Source organism: Plecotus auritus, assembly GCF_963455305.1.
Source record: "Plecotus auritus genome assembly, chromosome: 13".
NCBI lineage: Eukaryota > Metazoa > Chordata > Mammalia > Chiroptera > Vespertilionidae > Plecotus > Plecotus auritus.
In genome coordinates, this window is record NC_137779.1 from 29936122 (window position 1) to 29953780 (window position 17659).

Sequence of the window (17659 nt, forward strand, 5' to 3'; positions counted from 1 at the left end):
GCTGGGACCCGAGGAGGCTCCTGGGCACGGGATGGAGTGTCCGAGGTGGGGGCTGCAGTGCCGGGCCGTCCTTGGGACCTGACAGGACGCTACAGGCCTTCGGTTCTCTACCCGCTGGGCCGCCCTGCCTTCACCCCCCGTCTCTTCTACTGAGCGCTCACCCTCCGGGGGCGGGGAGACGGCACAGCTCCCCAGGAGGGGACAGCCACAGGGGCCGGGTGCCCTGAGCAGAGGCGGGTGCCCTGCACTGAGCGGTGGGACCCCTGCTGAGGCTGTACGGTCGGGTGAGCCTCAGGCCTGCTGGGGGCACCTCGCCAGGCCAGTGCCCCAGGACCTGCCTCTTCTGACACTGCTGCTGCTTGAGATCCGCCCCCGCTCCATGCGGTGGGGTCGCCCCGAGCCCGCGTGGGGGTGGGCGGGACACTGCTGTCTCCCGGGGGCAGGCACGCCCGGGCGAGGGCAGCACCGGTCCCTGTCCTCCTTCACAGAAAAGGGAGCTGAGGGGAAGCTGAGGTCACACTCCGAGGTGGGTCTGGGCTGTACGATGGCCCCCCACAGGCCAGTGGTCAGGGGCTCCCCGTGGGCCGGAGGCTCGGCTCCCTCTGCCCACCTCCCCTCGGCCCCACTGACCACAGGGCCCTGCGGGGGGGGGGGGGGGGGGAGGCCTCACCTGTCTCTGGGCGGCGGCCCCCAGGTGCACCTGACAGAACTTCACAGCCTGCTCCAGCGCAGCCTCCTCGTCCACCTGAGCAGGGGACACCCCAAGTCAGAGGCCCGGCCCAGCCCCCCGGGAGACCTGGGCAGGTGCACCTCCGCCCCCAGGTCTGCCCCTAGGACCGAAGCTCTGGCCCCTCTGGCCACGCCAACGGCTGCTTCCTGTGTGTGTCCTGACCGGGACTGGACCTGACCCCGTGGCGTATGGGGAGGCCTCTGACAAGTGAACCGTCGGACGGGCGGGCATTGCTTGGAGCGGAGGAAGAGCTGCGTGCCTACGGCATCTTTTTAAAGAGGCAGGCACCGTCGGAAGAAGGACTCCTCCGCTCTCAGGCAGGGCTCTGAGGAGGGGCCTCAGCGGTCTCCCTCCCTGGACTTGATCCCGTTTCTGTCAAGTGGCTTCTTCCCTTTGGAACTGAACAGACTTGCTGAAGGGGGTGTTTCTGGGTCTTTACTGTCCTATTGGTGTGGTGACAAGTACAGGTGCACACAGCACGGCGCCTCGACACGCTCGCTGTTTCTCTGAGCAGGGACCCTCGGACAGTGACGGGGGGTGGTGGGGACCACGCCGAATATGCCCAAGCCAGGCCCTCGACACCGGGAGGCAGACGGCTCCATGGGCCAGGGGACACCCCAGCCGCCACCCCGCACCCACCTGCTTGATGAGCATGTAGGTCTCGGCCATGATCCTCTCGATGCGACCCAGGTCGTAGGCCACGCCCTTCTGGCCCTGCTGCCACACGCGGTAGGCGTCCAGCAGCAGCGTCTTGCCCGACTCCGTGTCCTCCAGGAGCTTCCTCTTGCGGCTGGGCCGCGGCGGCGGCTCCTCGGGGTGGCCCCCTGCCCTCGGGGCGGAGGCGGCCGGGGCGGAGGCGGCCGTGGCCGGGGCCGGCACCGGCTGGGGGGCGGTGAGCGGGCTGGGCTGCTGCCTGGCGCTGATGCTCAGCTCCTCCAGGGACAGCTCGGCGGGCCGGCTCTCCGGGGCCCGATCCCGGGGGGGGCGGCCCAGCGGCTGGGGCAGCGCCCGCTCCGAGTCCAGGCGGCGAGCGGCGGCCTCACCGGTGTCCATGGGCTCCGTGGGGCCTGCCCGGGGGCTCTCCTTGTCCTTCCGCTCCCCGCCCTGGTCTGCACCGGCCCCTGCGTCCACCACAGGCCGGTGGTTGAGGGGACACGCTCTGCCTCCTGGCTCGGTCCCGGGCCCTGAGCCATCAGCCAGGGGCGGCTTCTTGGGCTGGGGGAGGCCCTCCTGGCCGTCTTCGGGACTGGCCTTGTGGGAGACGTCGGTGGTCATCCTGGCTCCGGGGGGGCCGCAGGCCTTGGGCCCTGGGTGTTCTGACCCCTACGAGAAAGCCGAAGGAGAAACGGCAGCCTCGGTGTCTCCACCGAAAGGCACCCGGCCCCAGGCTGGCCCGGCCAAGGCCACTCTGGCTCTGCCCGTCTGCCTGCGAACCCCCAGCCTGGAGAGGGCAGTGGGGCTGGAGGGGCCCGGCTGCAAACCGGCCTGGGCCGGGCCAGCGTGAGCCTCAGGGCAGCCCTGGGTGCCGGGTGGGGGAGGGGGGCGGCTCTCACGTGCCCCCCGTGCAAAGGCCGGGGGGAGAGGCTAGGGGGCTGCCCTGGGCCCTGCACCCTGCACCCCAGCCCAGCCAGTCCTACTGGGCAGGGGCGATGCAGGGCACTGTTCTCGCTCAGGTCCCATCTGCAAAGCCAGTGGCCCACCCCCTGGGCTTCTGGTGCGCAGCTGTGAAACGGATGAGGACTGCGCGTGCCTCGGGGGGCGGGCAGGGACCGGGGGCCGGGCTCAGAGCCCTGCTCAGCCAGCGGAGCCGGGGGCGAGGGGACGGCCCGCTTTGCCACGCTCTGTCATTACAGCTGCTGTTGGCAGGCTCAGGGCTGGGACAGGGACCGTGGGCGCAGCAGCCTGGGGAACGTCACTGTCGCCCTCACTGACCACAAGCCCACGTCTGCCTCGCGTGTGGGCACCCGGCTGCGTGCTTGCGCACTGCGGTCCAACTCCCATGTGGGGCAGCAGGAGGTGCCATTCACAGGCGGTGACAGGAGGGCAGTAGGAGTGCACGGCGGGACCGGGACCCCGGGAGGAGAGGGGGGCGGGGAGGGGCAGGGGGCGGGCGGTACCTCCGCGAGCTCGCTCAGCGAGTCCTCCAGCACCTTCACCGTCAGGATGAAGGCCCGCTGCGCCAGGACCTGGCGGTCGGCATCTCGCAGGTACTTCCTGCGGCACAGGGCGCGGCAGAGCGTCAGGGCCACACAGCACTGCTGGGCGGGGCCCAGCCCCTGCTGCCCGCATACCTGCTGGACCCTCAGGCGCCCCCATTTGCCGGGGCTGCTCTCCAGGAGCCTGTCCTGGGCTCGCAGTGGGGGGGCCAGCTCAGTGAGCACGGGGCTCTGGCCTCTCCCCCACAAACCTGTGCGCCCCAGGCCCCGCCCCGCGCCTGGCACAGGGCAGTGGAACGAGAAGGCGAGGAGGGGAGGCGGCACAGGCACCGGGACAGCTGCTGGCAGCGCGGGGACCCACAGCCGGGCCAGACCACGTGAGCTGCGTCTCTCCTGGACCCCCACTCCCTGCACGTGGCGGGTGTCCCCCCGTTCTCTGGTAGAGGATCCCTGGTTGCCTCTGAGGCCCAGGCCCTCCTGGTGCCTGGCCTGCCGTTCCTGGCGTTCACCTGGGACCCCAGCTCTGACCTGACCTGTTCCCGGGCCTGGCAGCATCCCTGGGCCCACGGTGGGGGCGGCAGGAGGAGAGGAAAGACTGGGACGCCAAACCGCACAGGAGCCTGTGCTCCCAGCGTCGGGCGCGGGTGGCGCGTGTGGGCCCTGGACTCTGGCGCAGACGCCGGGCAGAGGGGCCGCGCGCTGCACTCACTTGCCCTGGTCCGGGGTCCGCTGCAGCATGGAGGACACCCTCAGCAGGGTGCCGTGGTCCCGCAGCTGGGCCAGCACCTTGAGCAGCAGCACGATGGAGCGGTTCATGTGCCAGGCAAAGCTGCCCGGCCGGTCGATCTCGTCCACGGGGATCCGCCAGATGCCCTGCGGGGTGAATGGGGGGTGAGGAGGGCTGCCCCCGCAGCCGCCATGGAGCCAGGGGACTCTGCTCAAGGGGGCGGAAGTGTGGCCACCCCACCCTGCTTCCCCCCCAAATGGCATGAAAGGGTCCCCGCGCTGCTGTGCCCCCCCCTTCTGAATGCCTCCCCACACGTGTTCTGCTCCTACGGGAAGCACGCGGGTCACAACCGGTCAAATGCCACCACCGGCCACATGCAGGCAGCTCTGTGCCCGCTCGCCCACACGGGCGCAGATCCGCAGGGAGCCCAATTCCGGGAGGTAAACTGAGGGTCAAAAGGTCGCTGTCATGAGCGTGAGCGTTTGGCAGGAGCCACCAGCCAGCCAGGTGCAGGCGCGGACCCCGTCCCGCACGCGCACGCCCTCCAGCAGCGTCAGGGAACCCAGGTTTAAGCAGGAAATGACCTGCGGCTCCAGAAGGCTCCGTTCCCGCTAACGCGCCTTTGTCCGCGGTTTGCTCTGGCCAGGACCCCTCCCTCCGCCACTTCTTGCCCATCCTGCCCGCTGTCGGAAGGCTGGGCTGGGAGCACCCCTCACCTCCCTCCGCCCCCAGGAGGGCCAGGGAGTGGCTGACAGCCAGCGGAGAGCACCCTGTGGGCGGGCCTCAGGCCTGGGACCAGGACAGGGACCGTGAGGCCTGGAAGGGCTGGCAGCCCCAGACAGCCCCGTGGCCAACACCCTTGAGAAATCGCGGCCCCGAACGGCCCAGGCTGTGAGCGACCCTGCCTCCTCCACACGGCCTGTCCCTGGACGCTGCCTCCCCGCTGGCACCCACCCTCTGCAGGCCGGGGCGGGGAGCCCGGCACCAGGAGGACGTGAAACCCTCAGCCGAGTCCCCGCGGACTCCACACTGGGCGGGGGCAGTGGAGCTGGCAGCCACCCGCACGCCCGGCAGTGCCAGAGGAGGCCCCAGCGGCCCCCTGGCCCAGGGCACGAACACCAGCGCTGCACCCCCCCCCCCCCCCGGCAGGTGTGGCTTCCGCCGCAGCTCAGGGCAAGGTGCCGCTGGAGAGGACGGGACGGCCGAGCGGCTGCCCCCAGGTGGCCCCGGCAGCCCACCCTGCTCTGCTGCAGCGGCCGGGAGGGTGCTGCTCTGTTGCCCGCAGGAAGGGCCCGGCCCTGCGAGGCCCTCCAGACAGCGTGGCCCTCACACAGCTTCGCGCAGTGACGCCAGGGGCAGCGCAGAGCCCTCGGGTCGGTCACGCAGTGGGGCCTCCCCCCGGAGATCAGAGGGAAGCCTCGGCCGCTGGCCCCGGGGTAACGGCAGGGAGGAAAGCTGGCAGCACTGCCCAGCCTCGTGCCGCCACCACAGGCGCGTGCCGGGCGGGCCAGGGCCCCAGGCATGACCGCATCCCGGGTCTCACTCAACCACAGAGCCACACCCCACGGAATACCTCCTAGGGAGCGACCAGGAAGGAGGAGAAAAGGGCCACATTTGCCCCCAGGTCGTGTCTGGGGTGGGTGTGAGGAGGGGGCATTGACTTCTCTGGGCCCCTCCCTGGGAAGTGGCCCTGCCCCTCCTATGCCACCCCTGCCATCCATACCCAAGCGGCCAGGGCACAGGCGAGGGGGAGGGGAGGGAGGAGGGCTGGAGACGGCCTCCAGGGACTCGGGGTCAACCTGGCCGAGAGGTGGGCAGAGGCAGGGGCCATGGGGGCCTCAGATATGGTGCCAATGCCCTGGGAGGCTCCAGGTACTTGGGGTATCTGGGCCTCAATGTCTGCCCTCCACGCCTGCAAGGGGGTGCCCACCTCGGTCCGCACACCTGGGGAGCTCACCGCCCTGGGGGACCCGTTCCATCTCTGGTTAATTACTAGACAAGGCCCCTTCTTCACACTGCGCTGGACCCCAAACCTGCACCTCGTACCCCTAAACCCCTGCTCCAGCTCAGGCCTCATCCAGCCTCTTCCTTCTACTCTTGCCCCCAGATCCATCCACCCGGCCTGGGCCAAGGCCCGGGCCAGCTGGGAAAGGACAACGCGCGGCCTCCCTCCCTGCTGACCGCCCCACGGGGTTCCCCGTGCCCACTCAGCCGGTCTGAGCCGTGGGGCGCTCACACCGCTCCTGCCTCAACTCGGGACACTCACCGCCCGTTCGCACGGCCGCGAACCTCACAGTGCTCACCTTTCCAGGTGCCCTCCTGCCGCCTCTGCCCAGCTGTGGCACCACCTCCTCCCTGAAGCCCTCCTTGCTTGCTGCCCCGCTAAGACTCTGCCAGGACCACTGGGGGCCAGCCCCTCCAATGGGCGGGAGGGGGGGGGGGTCTGTGGCTGGGGATATGTCCTACACAGGAGCGGGTCCTTCAGCCCTGGGTCCGTCCCTGGGGCCCCAGCGCACACCTGGCTGAGCGGGCGAGGCGCCCAGCCTGAGCAAGGCTCGGGGAGGGCTGGCCCCGCATCCTCGTGGCCCCTCGCCCTGGAGACTGCCAAAGTGGGTAGGCGCGCCCAGCCCTGCACGGGGACAGGGGAGCAGGCGGTGACACTTCTCTGCCCTGAAAGGGCAACAGCAAGTCACCAACCCCACACTCACTGGGGCGCGGGCCAGGCTCCTGGTGGGGCGAGGCTGGCTCTCCTCCCCCAAAAACGGGGCTGCGAAGGCTCTGCCGAGGCAACACTCTGGCTCTCGGCGGGGCAGGGCAGGGCAGGCGGTGGGCACAGCGGCCTTCGTGGAGGGGGGGGGGCTGTGGAGGGGGATCCCAAGCACCTGCTGCTGCTCCCAAGCTCTGGAACGGAAGCCAAGGGCCACGCACCGGTTTCAGTCTTCCCTCCGGGGGGGTGTGTGAGCCACCGGGCAGCCACAGAAACGCCCTGCCGCCGCCGTGCCCTGCAGGGGGCTCCCGGGGACCGCGCAGCACAGCCCCGCTGCCAGCCTCTCCGGGGAGGGGATCGGGGGCGCCGGGGCTGCCCTCTGGTCACTGAAGCGAGCCGGTGCTCATCGAAGAGGCTTTCTGGGTGCACGACCTGCCCGTCACGCACGCACGGCACCGCTCGCCTCCTCGCACCCTCTGGGCCCGCCCCCCCCCCCCCGCCCTCCTTCCTGCATCCCCTCCCGACTGCAGGACGCTGCCCACAGGAAGCTGGGGCATCAGTTACACAATCGCACCCACGTGCCAGCACACTTGGCTGGCGGAACCTGCTCCCGGTGCAGTGGGAAGCCGAGGCCGGTGAGGGGCCGCCCGCCCCGGCCACACTGCACGGCCGCCGAGCCCAGGCCGTGCGTGGGCTCCCGCCTCGAGTCGGGGCTGGAGGGCCTGTCTGAGCCGCCACTCCGTGGCCGGGCAGGGTCCCTGGCCCAGGAGCCAGCTTCCCGCAGGCTTTCAGCTAGTCCCCGAGGAGGGCCAGGGCCCGGGCACACCCCCGAGGTCAGGCCTGGCCGCATCCCCGCACAGGGGGGCTCCCTACCACCATATCCTCTCCTGGTAGAGGGTCCGTCAATCCACGTTCCCCCAGGTGCCAGCACGCAGGCATCACACACCGCCACCTGGCCCGGCTGGCGGCGGGGCCGAGCGGAGAGCGGGCTCTGCTCGTGCCCAGGCGGGTGCCCGTTGGGCTGGGGAGGGGCCTGGCCGCTGCACAGAACGCCAGGGGTACTCCGGGCCGCGGGCCATGCGGATGGCCAGCCACGCCCCCCAATGGGGGCTCCACTAGTGGGACAGAGACACATGGTTGCCATCCAGGCTGAGGGGTTGGACGAGGCAGTTACCAGGGTGACAGGCCGAGAGAGCAAGGAATCTGGGGGGGCCGGAGAGAAGCCAAGAAGGAGCAGGAGCTAGAAGAGGGGAGCCTCTCCCAAGTGGGGGACAGGGGCAGCCCCCGGGGCCGACTTGGTCCCCTGGGAGTCCTGAGCAGACGGAACCGAGGGCAGTGACTTCTGCCGGAACTTTGACTCAGCGTATACAGCACACGTATTTTCCCGCATCATCAAAAACTCCCCATCATTCAAAATGGCCAGGGCACGTCACCCCACGGGATCCCCTCACTAGTCAAGGCCCCACTGATGGGTGTTGGGATCTGAGTCTTCAGGTTTATGATGAAGGATACTGGCTGGCCCGGCCGGCGTGGCTCAGTGGTTGAGCGTCGACCTACGAACCAGGACACAATTCAATTCCCAGTCAGGGCACGTGCCTGGGTTGTGGGCTCGATCCCCAATGGGGGGCGCACAGGAGGCAGCCGATCCATGATTCTCTCATCACTGATGTTTTTCTCACTCTCCCTCTCCTCCTCTCTGAAATCGATTAGAAAATAAAAAAGGCAGCTGAACAGCCTTCTCCACGTGGCTTCTCACCCTCCTCAGGACGGAGCCGAGGGGGCCACGAGGGCGGGCGGGCAGCCGCAGTGCACTCCTGGGGCAGGCCTGGGCCCTGTCGCCATGTGACAGATGAGCATGACTCCCGGGCCCTCAGCATCCACAGCCCTGTCCCCAGGGCACCCGGGGAGAGCCCCCCGCAGAGGGATTCCTCCGGGCCCCCTTGGCACGGGCGCAGCGGTGACTCAGCTTCAAACAGGCGAGGGCGGGCGCCTGCTGGCATCCCCGTCTGGGGAGCAGCAGGCTGCTGCAGCTGAGGACCAGCTGCTGCGGGGGCAGCTGGCCTGGAGAGCGAGGGAGCCCCTCAGCATGAGGGGTGCTGGGGTAGCCTCTGTCCCCCGAGAAGCTAAGAGTTGTTTCTAGGACAACCAAGGAGGGTGGAATCTCTGCAGGCCCTGAGGTTAGGAGCAGCCTTAGGGAGAAGACCAACGTCCTCCAGGCTTGGGGAGACACCTGTCACCCACAAACACACAGGAACCTCCCAAACAGCAAATCCACCTGGTGCCCATGAGCTCCGGGGGCCAACAGTACCCGCAGGGCGGCTGCCCAGCAGCAGGAATGAGCCCACAGCAGCACCCAACCCGCCCACCCTGCTGCCCCCAGTAAGGAGGGCAGCCCCTCCCGCCGGGGAACCCTGGGCTCAGGCTGTTTCCAGGTGTCAGCCCCACACCTTCCTGAGGTCCCGAGGAGCTAACGGCCTGCCCCTCCGATCTGCTCCAGGCCTAAGGTTGGGGTGACCCAGGGCCGCGACGCTGAACACCCCTGGGGGCAGGAAGTCCTGCAGTTCCCACTGCAAACCCCTCAGGGCTGGCCCCGCCGGCCGCAGGGTGTACAGAGGCCGCCAGGGGCGCCATTGCCCTCCCCGAGCCGCCAGGGCGAGGGATTCCCCGCCATCCACAGGTAACCCCCCAGCGCGGGCAGGGCCGGGGAAGCCTGCGATCGGCCTGCAGGCGGCCCGCCGTTCCAGCCTCTTCTGCCAAGTGAGACGTCGCAGGCTGGGTCCCCGAGCTGCCGGGGCGTCTCCCCCCCCACACTCCCCTCCCCTCCCGGGGAAACGCTGAAACTGCTCAGTGCGTCGGGGAGCCGGCGGGCAACTCCTCCGCGGCCCCACCCTGGGCCCGGCCCCCGCGTCGCTCGACCCACGCCTCCCACTGACTCGGGCAAGGGCCTGGCCCGGCCAGGGCTCTGAGCAGGCTGGGCGCCGCAAAGCGCTGGCACCATCTTCCCGCCCCGCGCACAGCTATTCTTAGCGGGGAAGCCCCGCTGCCCACCCGGTGGTCCGCTCACCATCCCTGGGAGCGCCCCGCGCAGCTCCTCGTCCCGCCGCCCGCCGCGAAGTTGCTGGGGCCCGAGGCCCGCGAGCAGCTTTCGCTTTCGCGCGCGGCGCTGCGCACACCCCCGCGCGCCCGCCCGCCCGCGGCCCCGGGCTGGGTAGGCTGGGCGCGCTGCGCCGCTGCTCCCGGCGACGCGGGCGAGTGCGGCTCCGCCGGTGCCCGGTGGCCGCCCCCGCACGCCGCCTCCCGGCCCGCCCTTCCGCCCACCTGACGCCGCGCAGGGCGCCTGCCGGGGCCAGGGGCGCCGCGGCCCCCCACCCGCCGACTTCCTCCGCAGCGGCGCCCGGGAAACCACGGCCCGCGGGCTTCCTGCTGCGCCAGGCGGGCTGGGGCCGGCCGCCCCGGTGGACTCGGGGAGCTCGGAAAAGCGAGCGCCGGGAGGGCGGAGGGGAGGCAGTGGCGGCCCAGGCCCCCGCCCCCGGGCAAGTTCCTACCCGCCAGCTCCGTCGTGGCATCTGTGCAGGAGCTGCTGCAGGCGCCGGGCCATGGCCGCGGAGGCGCTCGCGGCGGGCCGGGGCGGGGCCCCGGGCAGAGCCGGACGGGGCGCGGGCTCGGCTGGAAGCGGGCCCAGCAGCACAACAGACTTTTGTTGGCCAATCCCCGCGGGCTCCGAAGCGCGGCAGAGGCGGTGGGCTGCTGACCCGCGGGCTGGGCAGAGCAGTGTAGAGGAGGCCAGGTGGGCAGCGGCCAGGGGCTGGCCTCACCTCGCCCCTCCCCCCCCCCGCCCCCAGTTAGCTGTGTGAATGGCGCCCTGGAGTTGTGCCACGAGGCCGTGGAGGCAGAGCCGTGGGTGTGGAAGGGCATGCGGCCACAACACGCTGTCCTTGCTGATCCCTCAGTGGGCAGGACACCCTCAGGGGTGGGGCAGGACAGAGGGGCTCAGCTGGAGGGGCCTCGCTGAGGCCCAGCGAGAAGGCACTGGGCCCAAGGGTGCGAGGGCGAGGCTGGGCAGAAGCCAGCGAGGCTCGGGCCTCCCCTCGGCCTCTGTATTCAATAGGGCACAGCCTCCCTCTCAGCGCGGGCAGCCTTCTGTAGTGTTGGGAGGCCTGCTCTTGGGCACGTTTGCCCTGCTGATGCCAGGAAGGGGGTCCTGTGCCCATTCCACATGAGTGGGCTCCGAAGGGAAGAGCTTCACCCAGGAGCAGACGGCACCCAGCGCTCCTGTGTGGACAGCACCTTCCTCCCGTTTCCTGGGGGCAGGCTGCCCGGGCACTGCCCACCAGCTGCTGGTGGGTCCTCCAGCCCAGCTCAGGAAAGGCCAGCAGAGGCGGGGGCAGGGCTGGAGGGAGAGAGGTTGCCCCCAAACCAGTTTCTCTCTCAGCACCCCAAGCTCCTTGCTCCCTCCTCCCTCCCACACCCAGACACTTCCGGTCCGCCTGGCCCCCATACTGGTGGCACTTGTCTAGGTGTCATCTCCCAAGATGGCTCGTCTCCACCTGTCTTCCACCCAGGCTGGCTCCAGCCCACGAGCGTTCCCAGGTTTGCCACGCCCCCTCGCCAGGTGCCCCCAGTCCATAGCAGCCCAGGTCCGACCTATCCCTCTAGCCAGGTCCCGATGTGGCACTCTGTCCTCTGCCCTCCCCCTGGGACCCAGAAGTGGCATCTCAGCACCCCTGGAGGACTGCTACTCTGCTAGGTACTGGGAGGACCAGGCCTGGGCACCAAGAGGTCCCCCACTTGTAGGCGCCAAGCATGAGGACCAGCCACCCCGAGGCTGGGTGAGGAGAGCATGGGCTCCCACTGAGCGCTCACTAGGGGCTGGGTCTCAGGCAAGGAGTTTAAACCCACACATCACTCCGTCACAGCAGCCCCTCCTCACCCACATGTGTAGCATGACACCCACATGTGGGGACGGGTTCAGTCGGGCACTGGTTCAGTCCCACAGCAGTGAGTCCAGTCTGGCCAGGACTCACCCCGGGCCTGGACAGCACCATAGCTGGCATTCCTCCTGGCTGTCCCCAGGGCTGGAGCAGACATGTGACACTGTGCGTTGCACAGCTCATGACCTCATTTCATACCTTATCCACTTCCTGGAAGGCAGACCAGAGGAGGCCGAGAACGTGCCCCTCACACCTGAGCCCGGAAGAAACGGTCTGTTGAGGGTGGTTAGAATCAGCCCTGCGCCAGGCCTCCGGGTCTGACCCCTGGGGGCCCCCGCCCACGCGCCCTCCCACCCGAGCCTGGGACAGCGGCCGAGGCTGGCCAGGGCAGCCCAGGGTCCTGGGCCTTGGCTGTCACAGCAGGAGGAGCCGCCGGTGATGGGAGGGAGCTCAGGGGTGCTGTGCCAGGCGCCTGCTGAGCCGAGCCTCTGGGGGCACCTCGCTGGGAGGAGGTCTGTTCTTGCCAGTCGCCAACCTCCTCAGTCCTGCTCCTGGCACCACAGGATGCCTGTACCCTGAGCCCTGCTTGTGCCAGAAGATGGGCATCTCCGTCTCTAGCTGACAGGCCCAGGAGAGGGAGGGAGGTCACGCTCCCTGACCCCCAAGGGTAGCACGCCTGCGTACACTGGGAGCCCCAGGGTGGCGGTGGGGGTCACATGTAGAGTACCTGCAAGTGCAGGCTTGGTGGGCCTGAGCCTCCTGGGACTTGTCAGCACCCTATGCAGGAACCCCTGGGTCCTAACTGCCACAGGGCACCTGGACATGCAGGCACACCGGAAGAGACAGACACCTAGGCCACCCCGAGGGCCCAAGGGGTTAGAGGTCCCTGCAAGCCTTGGGGACCCAGGAGGCCAGGCCACCCTGACGGCGCCCTGGGCCAGCAGGAGCCCGTGAGCAGGGAGGGGCTGGCCTAACCTGTGAGCTGGCCACTCTGGGTCAACCCTGGGTTTGGGGTGTCCCTGGCCATGTGTCCCAGCCTGTCCCTGAGGCACTGCTCTTGCCCACTGGCCTGGTCACAGCAAGAGCCCAGGTCGCTCCTGGCTCCTTTCTGCGACTGGTACCTCGGGCCCCACCGGGCCTAACCCGTCGCCCCGGGGCTGGGCCCGTGCTGCCCAGCAGGTGGCCAGAATGCTTCTGGGCGTTGGTCTGAATTCTCAGCCTTGGCGCTCCGAGATGCCAGCGAATTTGGAGCCACGGGCCTTTGCCACTTCTCCCTGCCTCCCTGCTGTGGGGCAGCTTCTCTGCCCAGTGCCCGCTGGAGGCTGCGGGCCTGAGTGCCACACCAGCCGCGTCCTCTCTTCCTGTGATGCTAGGACAGGGAACATGCCGCTCTGCACAGGCACAGGGGCCAGCCGCACCCACGGCACTCTGGCCTGGCCTCTGGCTCGGACTGTTCTGACTGCGCGCTGAGCTGTTCTGACTGCGCGCTGAGCTGCGCAGAGTCCAGCCAATCTTGCCTGTCTGACCCCTGAGTGAGGACACGGGTAGAACAGGGTAAGGACCTGCCCAGGGAAACAGCCAGGCTCGAAGCAAGGGTCCCTGTCCCTCAGGAGACAGTCACGCCCAGGCCACGCTCAGCTGCACGGGCACCAGCACGTGAGTCCCTGGTATGCCTGCACCGCCGGTGCTTACCGGGAGGGAACGGAGTGCCCTGAGAGTCCCCCACGTCCCCGTGTCACCAGGAGGCAGGGTCATTCCCCAGAGCCTGGGCGGAGCCACAGCGCGGCCTGAGCCCAGGGCCTGCACCGCCTCCGAGTAGGGCCAGGGGGTCCCTCTCTGGGAGCAAAGCCGAGCGCCGAGCCGAGGTTCCCTCCAGAGGTTCCTACAGCTGGACAGACCGTGCCCCCACCAGGGATGGGCGGGGTGCGCGGGGGAAGTGCCACCTGTTCTGACACGCCCTAACTTTAGAATTCTCACTCGTGTAGAAAGCAGCATTTCAAAATTTGTTTTTAATCAGCGAAATCCCTGCACTTCCTTCAAAGGGCCTTCTCTACGGACCTGGGCCCACCTCGCCTCCTCCTCCACGGAGCCCTGAAAGCCCGCTCCCTCCGGGCCCTCGTCCACAAGGCCCCTCCGTGCAGCCCAGAGCTGGCCGCTCCCCTCCTCCTGCCCTAGGGTCTTCCTGGAGACCATGGCCCAGGGCAGCAAGTCCCCTGTGGTCCTCCGTCCCCCGGGAGGCGGCCTGGGCAGGCCGCTGTGCAGGTGAAGAAACAGCCTGACAGATGCCGGCCCACAGGCGGGTGAGGTGAGCCTGGGGACAGGACACCAGCGAGAAGGCAGAGCGTGGGAGACCCACGTGTCGGAGGGAGTCCGCACCCATCACTATGGGAACCAGGCAGGAGTTCCTGAGCCCAACGCTCTGGTTTGGATTTCCAGCCCAACGCTGTTCTTTCAGAAGCCACTTGGTCAAACTTTCCAAGTAGGAAAAGTGGAAAAAACGAGGGGAGCAGGGGGACAGGCTCCCAGACTGAAGCTACTCCAGAAGGAAGGCCTGGCTGCCGAGCTCGGGGGCGTGTGTGTGTGTGTGTGTGTGTGTGTGTGTGTGTGTGTCAGAGACCCCACGGCCTCTGGGGCGCACGCCCCTCTCCAGGAGCGGGGTGGGGGGGGGGTGGCACGGGGTGCAGCCGGAGCAGCTGGGCCCAGCCCTTCCTGTCCCTGCCGGAGGGGCTGCCCTTTCCGGCCCCGGGGGCGAGGAAGACCTCTTTGGGAAAAAGCAACAAGGCCCACCCTGGCCTCAGGAACCCGTCCGCCTGGGGCTTCACTGGAGCTTAGGGAGCCTCAGGGTGGCAAGGGCTGCCTCTCTGGGACCCCCTGAGGCCACCAATGACCTGCCACGAGGGACCCCCAGGAGGCCTCGGCAAGGGAGGCGAGGCCAGAGGTGAACTCCAAGGGGCAGCAGCCCAGGGGGGTGGTGACAAAGGTGACCAGCATACCGTGCCCTCCCGTGCCCCCACGCCTGCCACCGCCCACACCCAGAATCCTCCCCAATGGGGATGCTACAGCTGTTTTCATGTCCAGGCAGCGTTTTTGGAGGCACATGGGAATGTCAGGGATAATGGCCCGCCAGTGCTGTGGCACGTGTCAGGCAGGGCAGGATGGTCCCTCCGAATGACCTGCGGCCCATCTGCCTCCCAGGCCTGGGCGGCCCTCCCGCAGGCCCTGTCCTCCCTGCACTGGCTGCTCACAGCTCCCGCCGCCGAGGTGAGACGGGCTGAGTGGTCACCTCGCAGAGGACAGCGCGCTTCCAGGCCTGGCTCAGTGGCCCAGGACTCACCACCTCCTTTTCCTCGCTGCGAACAGGGAAACGCGCTGTCCCTCCCCCTGCCGGGTGGGCGGGGTGGACGGGAGGGCCCGGTAAGCAGGACACAGCCAGGCGGGGGGGGGGGGGGGGCGGGGGCGGGGCGGTGGGCGCTCACAGCAGCCCTGCAGGCTCCCCCCCTCTGCCCAGCACCACGCCATGCGGTGTGGGCTCTGCCTGTGCTTTAACCTCGGACCCCGCAGGCTGGGCGCTCTGTGGCTGGGATCCCAGCTCTGCTCCTCACAGGCTGAGCAACCCCGGCCTGCGCTGCCATCACGGTGGGCCTCACCCTGCTCATCACGACATGGGTGTCACTGGGCCGCGGGGAGGAGTAGATGGGAGAGGATCTGGAAGGTGCCTGCCACCCCGAGACCCTCAGCACCCCACGGAACAGTCCCTGTGGCCTCCCTCCCCTGGCAGAGGCCACTCACTGCCATTGCGTCCCACCCCCCTAGGAGCCAGGCTGCCCACCGCCTCCCCCAGGCTGGGGGCGGGCCCAGGGAGGACCTGGATCTGGGGTGAGAGCCACATGGGGCCGAGTGAACAGAGCAGAGGCTGGCATTGCCAAGCCTTCTTTTCCAAAGGGCACATTTTCCAGTGCCTGCCTCAGCGAGGGCACCCACAGCCCCTGACCCCCGCCCCGGGTCTTGCACCTCAACAGCCACTGCCCTCCCTCGGCCTCTCCCCTGGCTCCTGGCCACCCGCAGGTCCTTGGTCTGAGCGGGCTGCTTGCCCTGTTCCGCTGTCCAGGGCCTCAGAGGCCCCGTGCCTCCCCCGCTCCCAGAAGAAAGCCTCTCCTGCACCCTCAGGACCGGGGTGCTGCCCCTCCGGACGGGGGTGGTGTGGGGGCCCCGGAGGACCCGGCTCAGCGCTCGGTCACGCTGAGCGGGCAGGTCGGCCTCAGGAAGGCACAGAGGAAACTTCTGAAAAATAACGGGGCCGCTGGGAAAGCTCCTCTCCTCAGGAATGCGAAGCAGCCGGCTCCGGCCTGAGCCCCAGTGTACACAAACACCGCCAGGGCCCGGCCGGCCACAAACTCCGGCGTGGAGGCCGCCTGCAGGATGCGGGGCCCGGCCTGGGCTCTAGGCAGGGCTCTGACGTGTAGGGGCTGCGTGACCCACGGTAAGTCGCGGCTGTGCAGGCTACGGGGGTTCCCACACCCCCCTGCAGGACTGCAGGGTGCAGCTGTGCATGCAGCACATCCTTCCTCTGCCTGAGCATCCCAGCACGGCCACACTGAATCCACACCTGGAGACGGACAGTCCCAGATGGCTGCCCGAAGGCTGCTCACCGTTGCATCTTGGTTCAATTCTAGCCGTGAACGAGGTGGCTTGGCTTGGGCAGGGGTTTCTGTGCGGTGGTTCTGTCAGGGCAGGGGTCTGGGCATCCTGGGGCCTTGTCCTGCCTATACTTCCTGCCAGCCCCTGGGGTGAGGGCAGGAGTCAGCCCTGCCCTGCCTGCTGCCTTGGGCTCCCGGGCAAGGAGGCAGGGAGAGGAGAGGGGAGGGGAGGGGAGGGGAGGGGAGGGGAGGGGAGGGGAGGGAAGGCCTGGGACTCGGCTGCAGGCTGAACCCAGGCCTACGCGCTGGGAGCTGGAAGTCAGGGACGCCGGCAGAGCCCAGGATGGAAGGAGGAGCTCGGGGTGGGTTCAGAAGCCACAGTTTGCTAGCCTTTTCCAGACGCACGGACTGGGCCTTCTTCCCTGGAGAACTTGACCTGATCCCTTTGTTTACTCTGCTTTTGCAACTGGCCCGCAGATCATCCCAGCAAGGCTGAAAATAGCGCCTGCGGCCACTCCTGCTGCGCCACGGAGCCCCTGGCTCTTCAATGTAAACTCCCCTTCTTTTGTCCTGGTTCCCACTGTGATGTCACGGGGTTTCCTTGCCCCTCACTGCCGCAAGCTCGGATCCTACCGAGGAAGGGGGCCAGGGCCCTGCCCGTCACTGCCAGCAGGGCGGGCCCCGGCGCAGAGGCCATCGGGGACCAGGCACCCTGGGGAAGAGGAACAGTCACAACAAACCCCGGGCAGTCCGCTGGAATCGGAAGACAGCACAGGAGCGAGGCCACAAGGGAACTGGGTGACGCAGCGGCCCTTCAGGGACCCACAGGCGCACGCACAGACTCGGGCCCACACCAGGCAGACGCCTGGGACCGTGGACCTGGTGCCCCAGAGCAGAGCTGAGTACCTTCCAGGCCAGGCTCCCCGCCCCCATAGTCCCCGTCCTTACAGCCCTGCCCACCTGCCCACAGGCCCTGGTCCTCCAGCGGCCCGTCCCTGGGGCCTGTCCACTCTGCCATTTCCATCGCCTGTGTTGGCGTGAAGGCTGGCTCCCGCCTTAGAAGCTGACACTGCTGTGGATCCAGGTCCCGGCCCCAGGGCTGACTGGGGACTGCCCAAGCCTCAGTTTCCTGTCTGTAAGGCAGGGATAACGGCACCACCGATACCCTGAGGGTCACGAGGACGCAATGAGCTGTCGGGTGTGGCGCAGTCCGAGAAGGGCAGTCGGCAGCACTCCCAGGCCCCGCCCAGCCGGCCCTCCAGTACACCTGTGTCCTGGCGTGACGTGGGCAGGTGTGGGGTGTCTGCCAGCCCCCGCACGCACACAGCACTCGGCCATGCCCCTCGCTGGCTCCCATGCTCCCTCATTCGGAAGCTCCTCCCTGCTCTGTCAGGCAGGTCCCTCCCCCAGTGTCACTTCCTCTGCCTTTTTCACACTCTGCCCGCCCTCAGGTTATGGGGTCTGAGCTCCAGGAGGTGTTGGGGCTTATTCAGGCCTAGAGACCTTAAACAGCTCATGTCAGCCCAGTCGGCGTGGCTCAGGGGTTGAGCGTCAACCTAGGAACCAGGAGGTCAGGGTTAGATTCCCGGTCAGGGCACCTGCCCGGGTTGCGAGCTCCATCCCCAGTGGGAGGCGTGCAGGAGGCAGCCAATCGATGATTCTCTCTCATCATGGATGTTTCTCTCTCTCCCTCTCCCTTCCTCTCGGAAGTCAATAAAAACCTATCTTTAAAAAGGTTTAGTTAGGAACAGGCAGCCACAGCATGAAGTGG

General features: G+C 68.5%; 1 protein-coding gene across 2 annotated transcripts in view; it reads right to left on the reverse strand.

Moving 5' to 3' along the window:
* The window catches only part of CABIN1 (calcineurin binding protein 1), an 80475-nt gene that overhangs the window by 3280 nt on the left and 59536 nt on the right, over positions 1-17659 (reverse strand). For both annotated transcript variants that reach the window (XM_080650108.1, XM_080650107.1), the window contains exons 30-33: positions 3596-3759; positions 2848-2944; positions 1370-2053; positions 671-745 (exon numbers count right to left, since the gene is read on the reverse strand). In XM_080650108.1, coding sequence (XP_080506234.1) covers positions 671-745; positions 1370-2053; positions 2848-2944; positions 3596-3759 — 1020 coding nt within the window. The remainder of the gene's footprint in view (positions 1-670; positions 746-1369; positions 2054-2847; positions 2945-3595; positions 3760-17659) is intronic.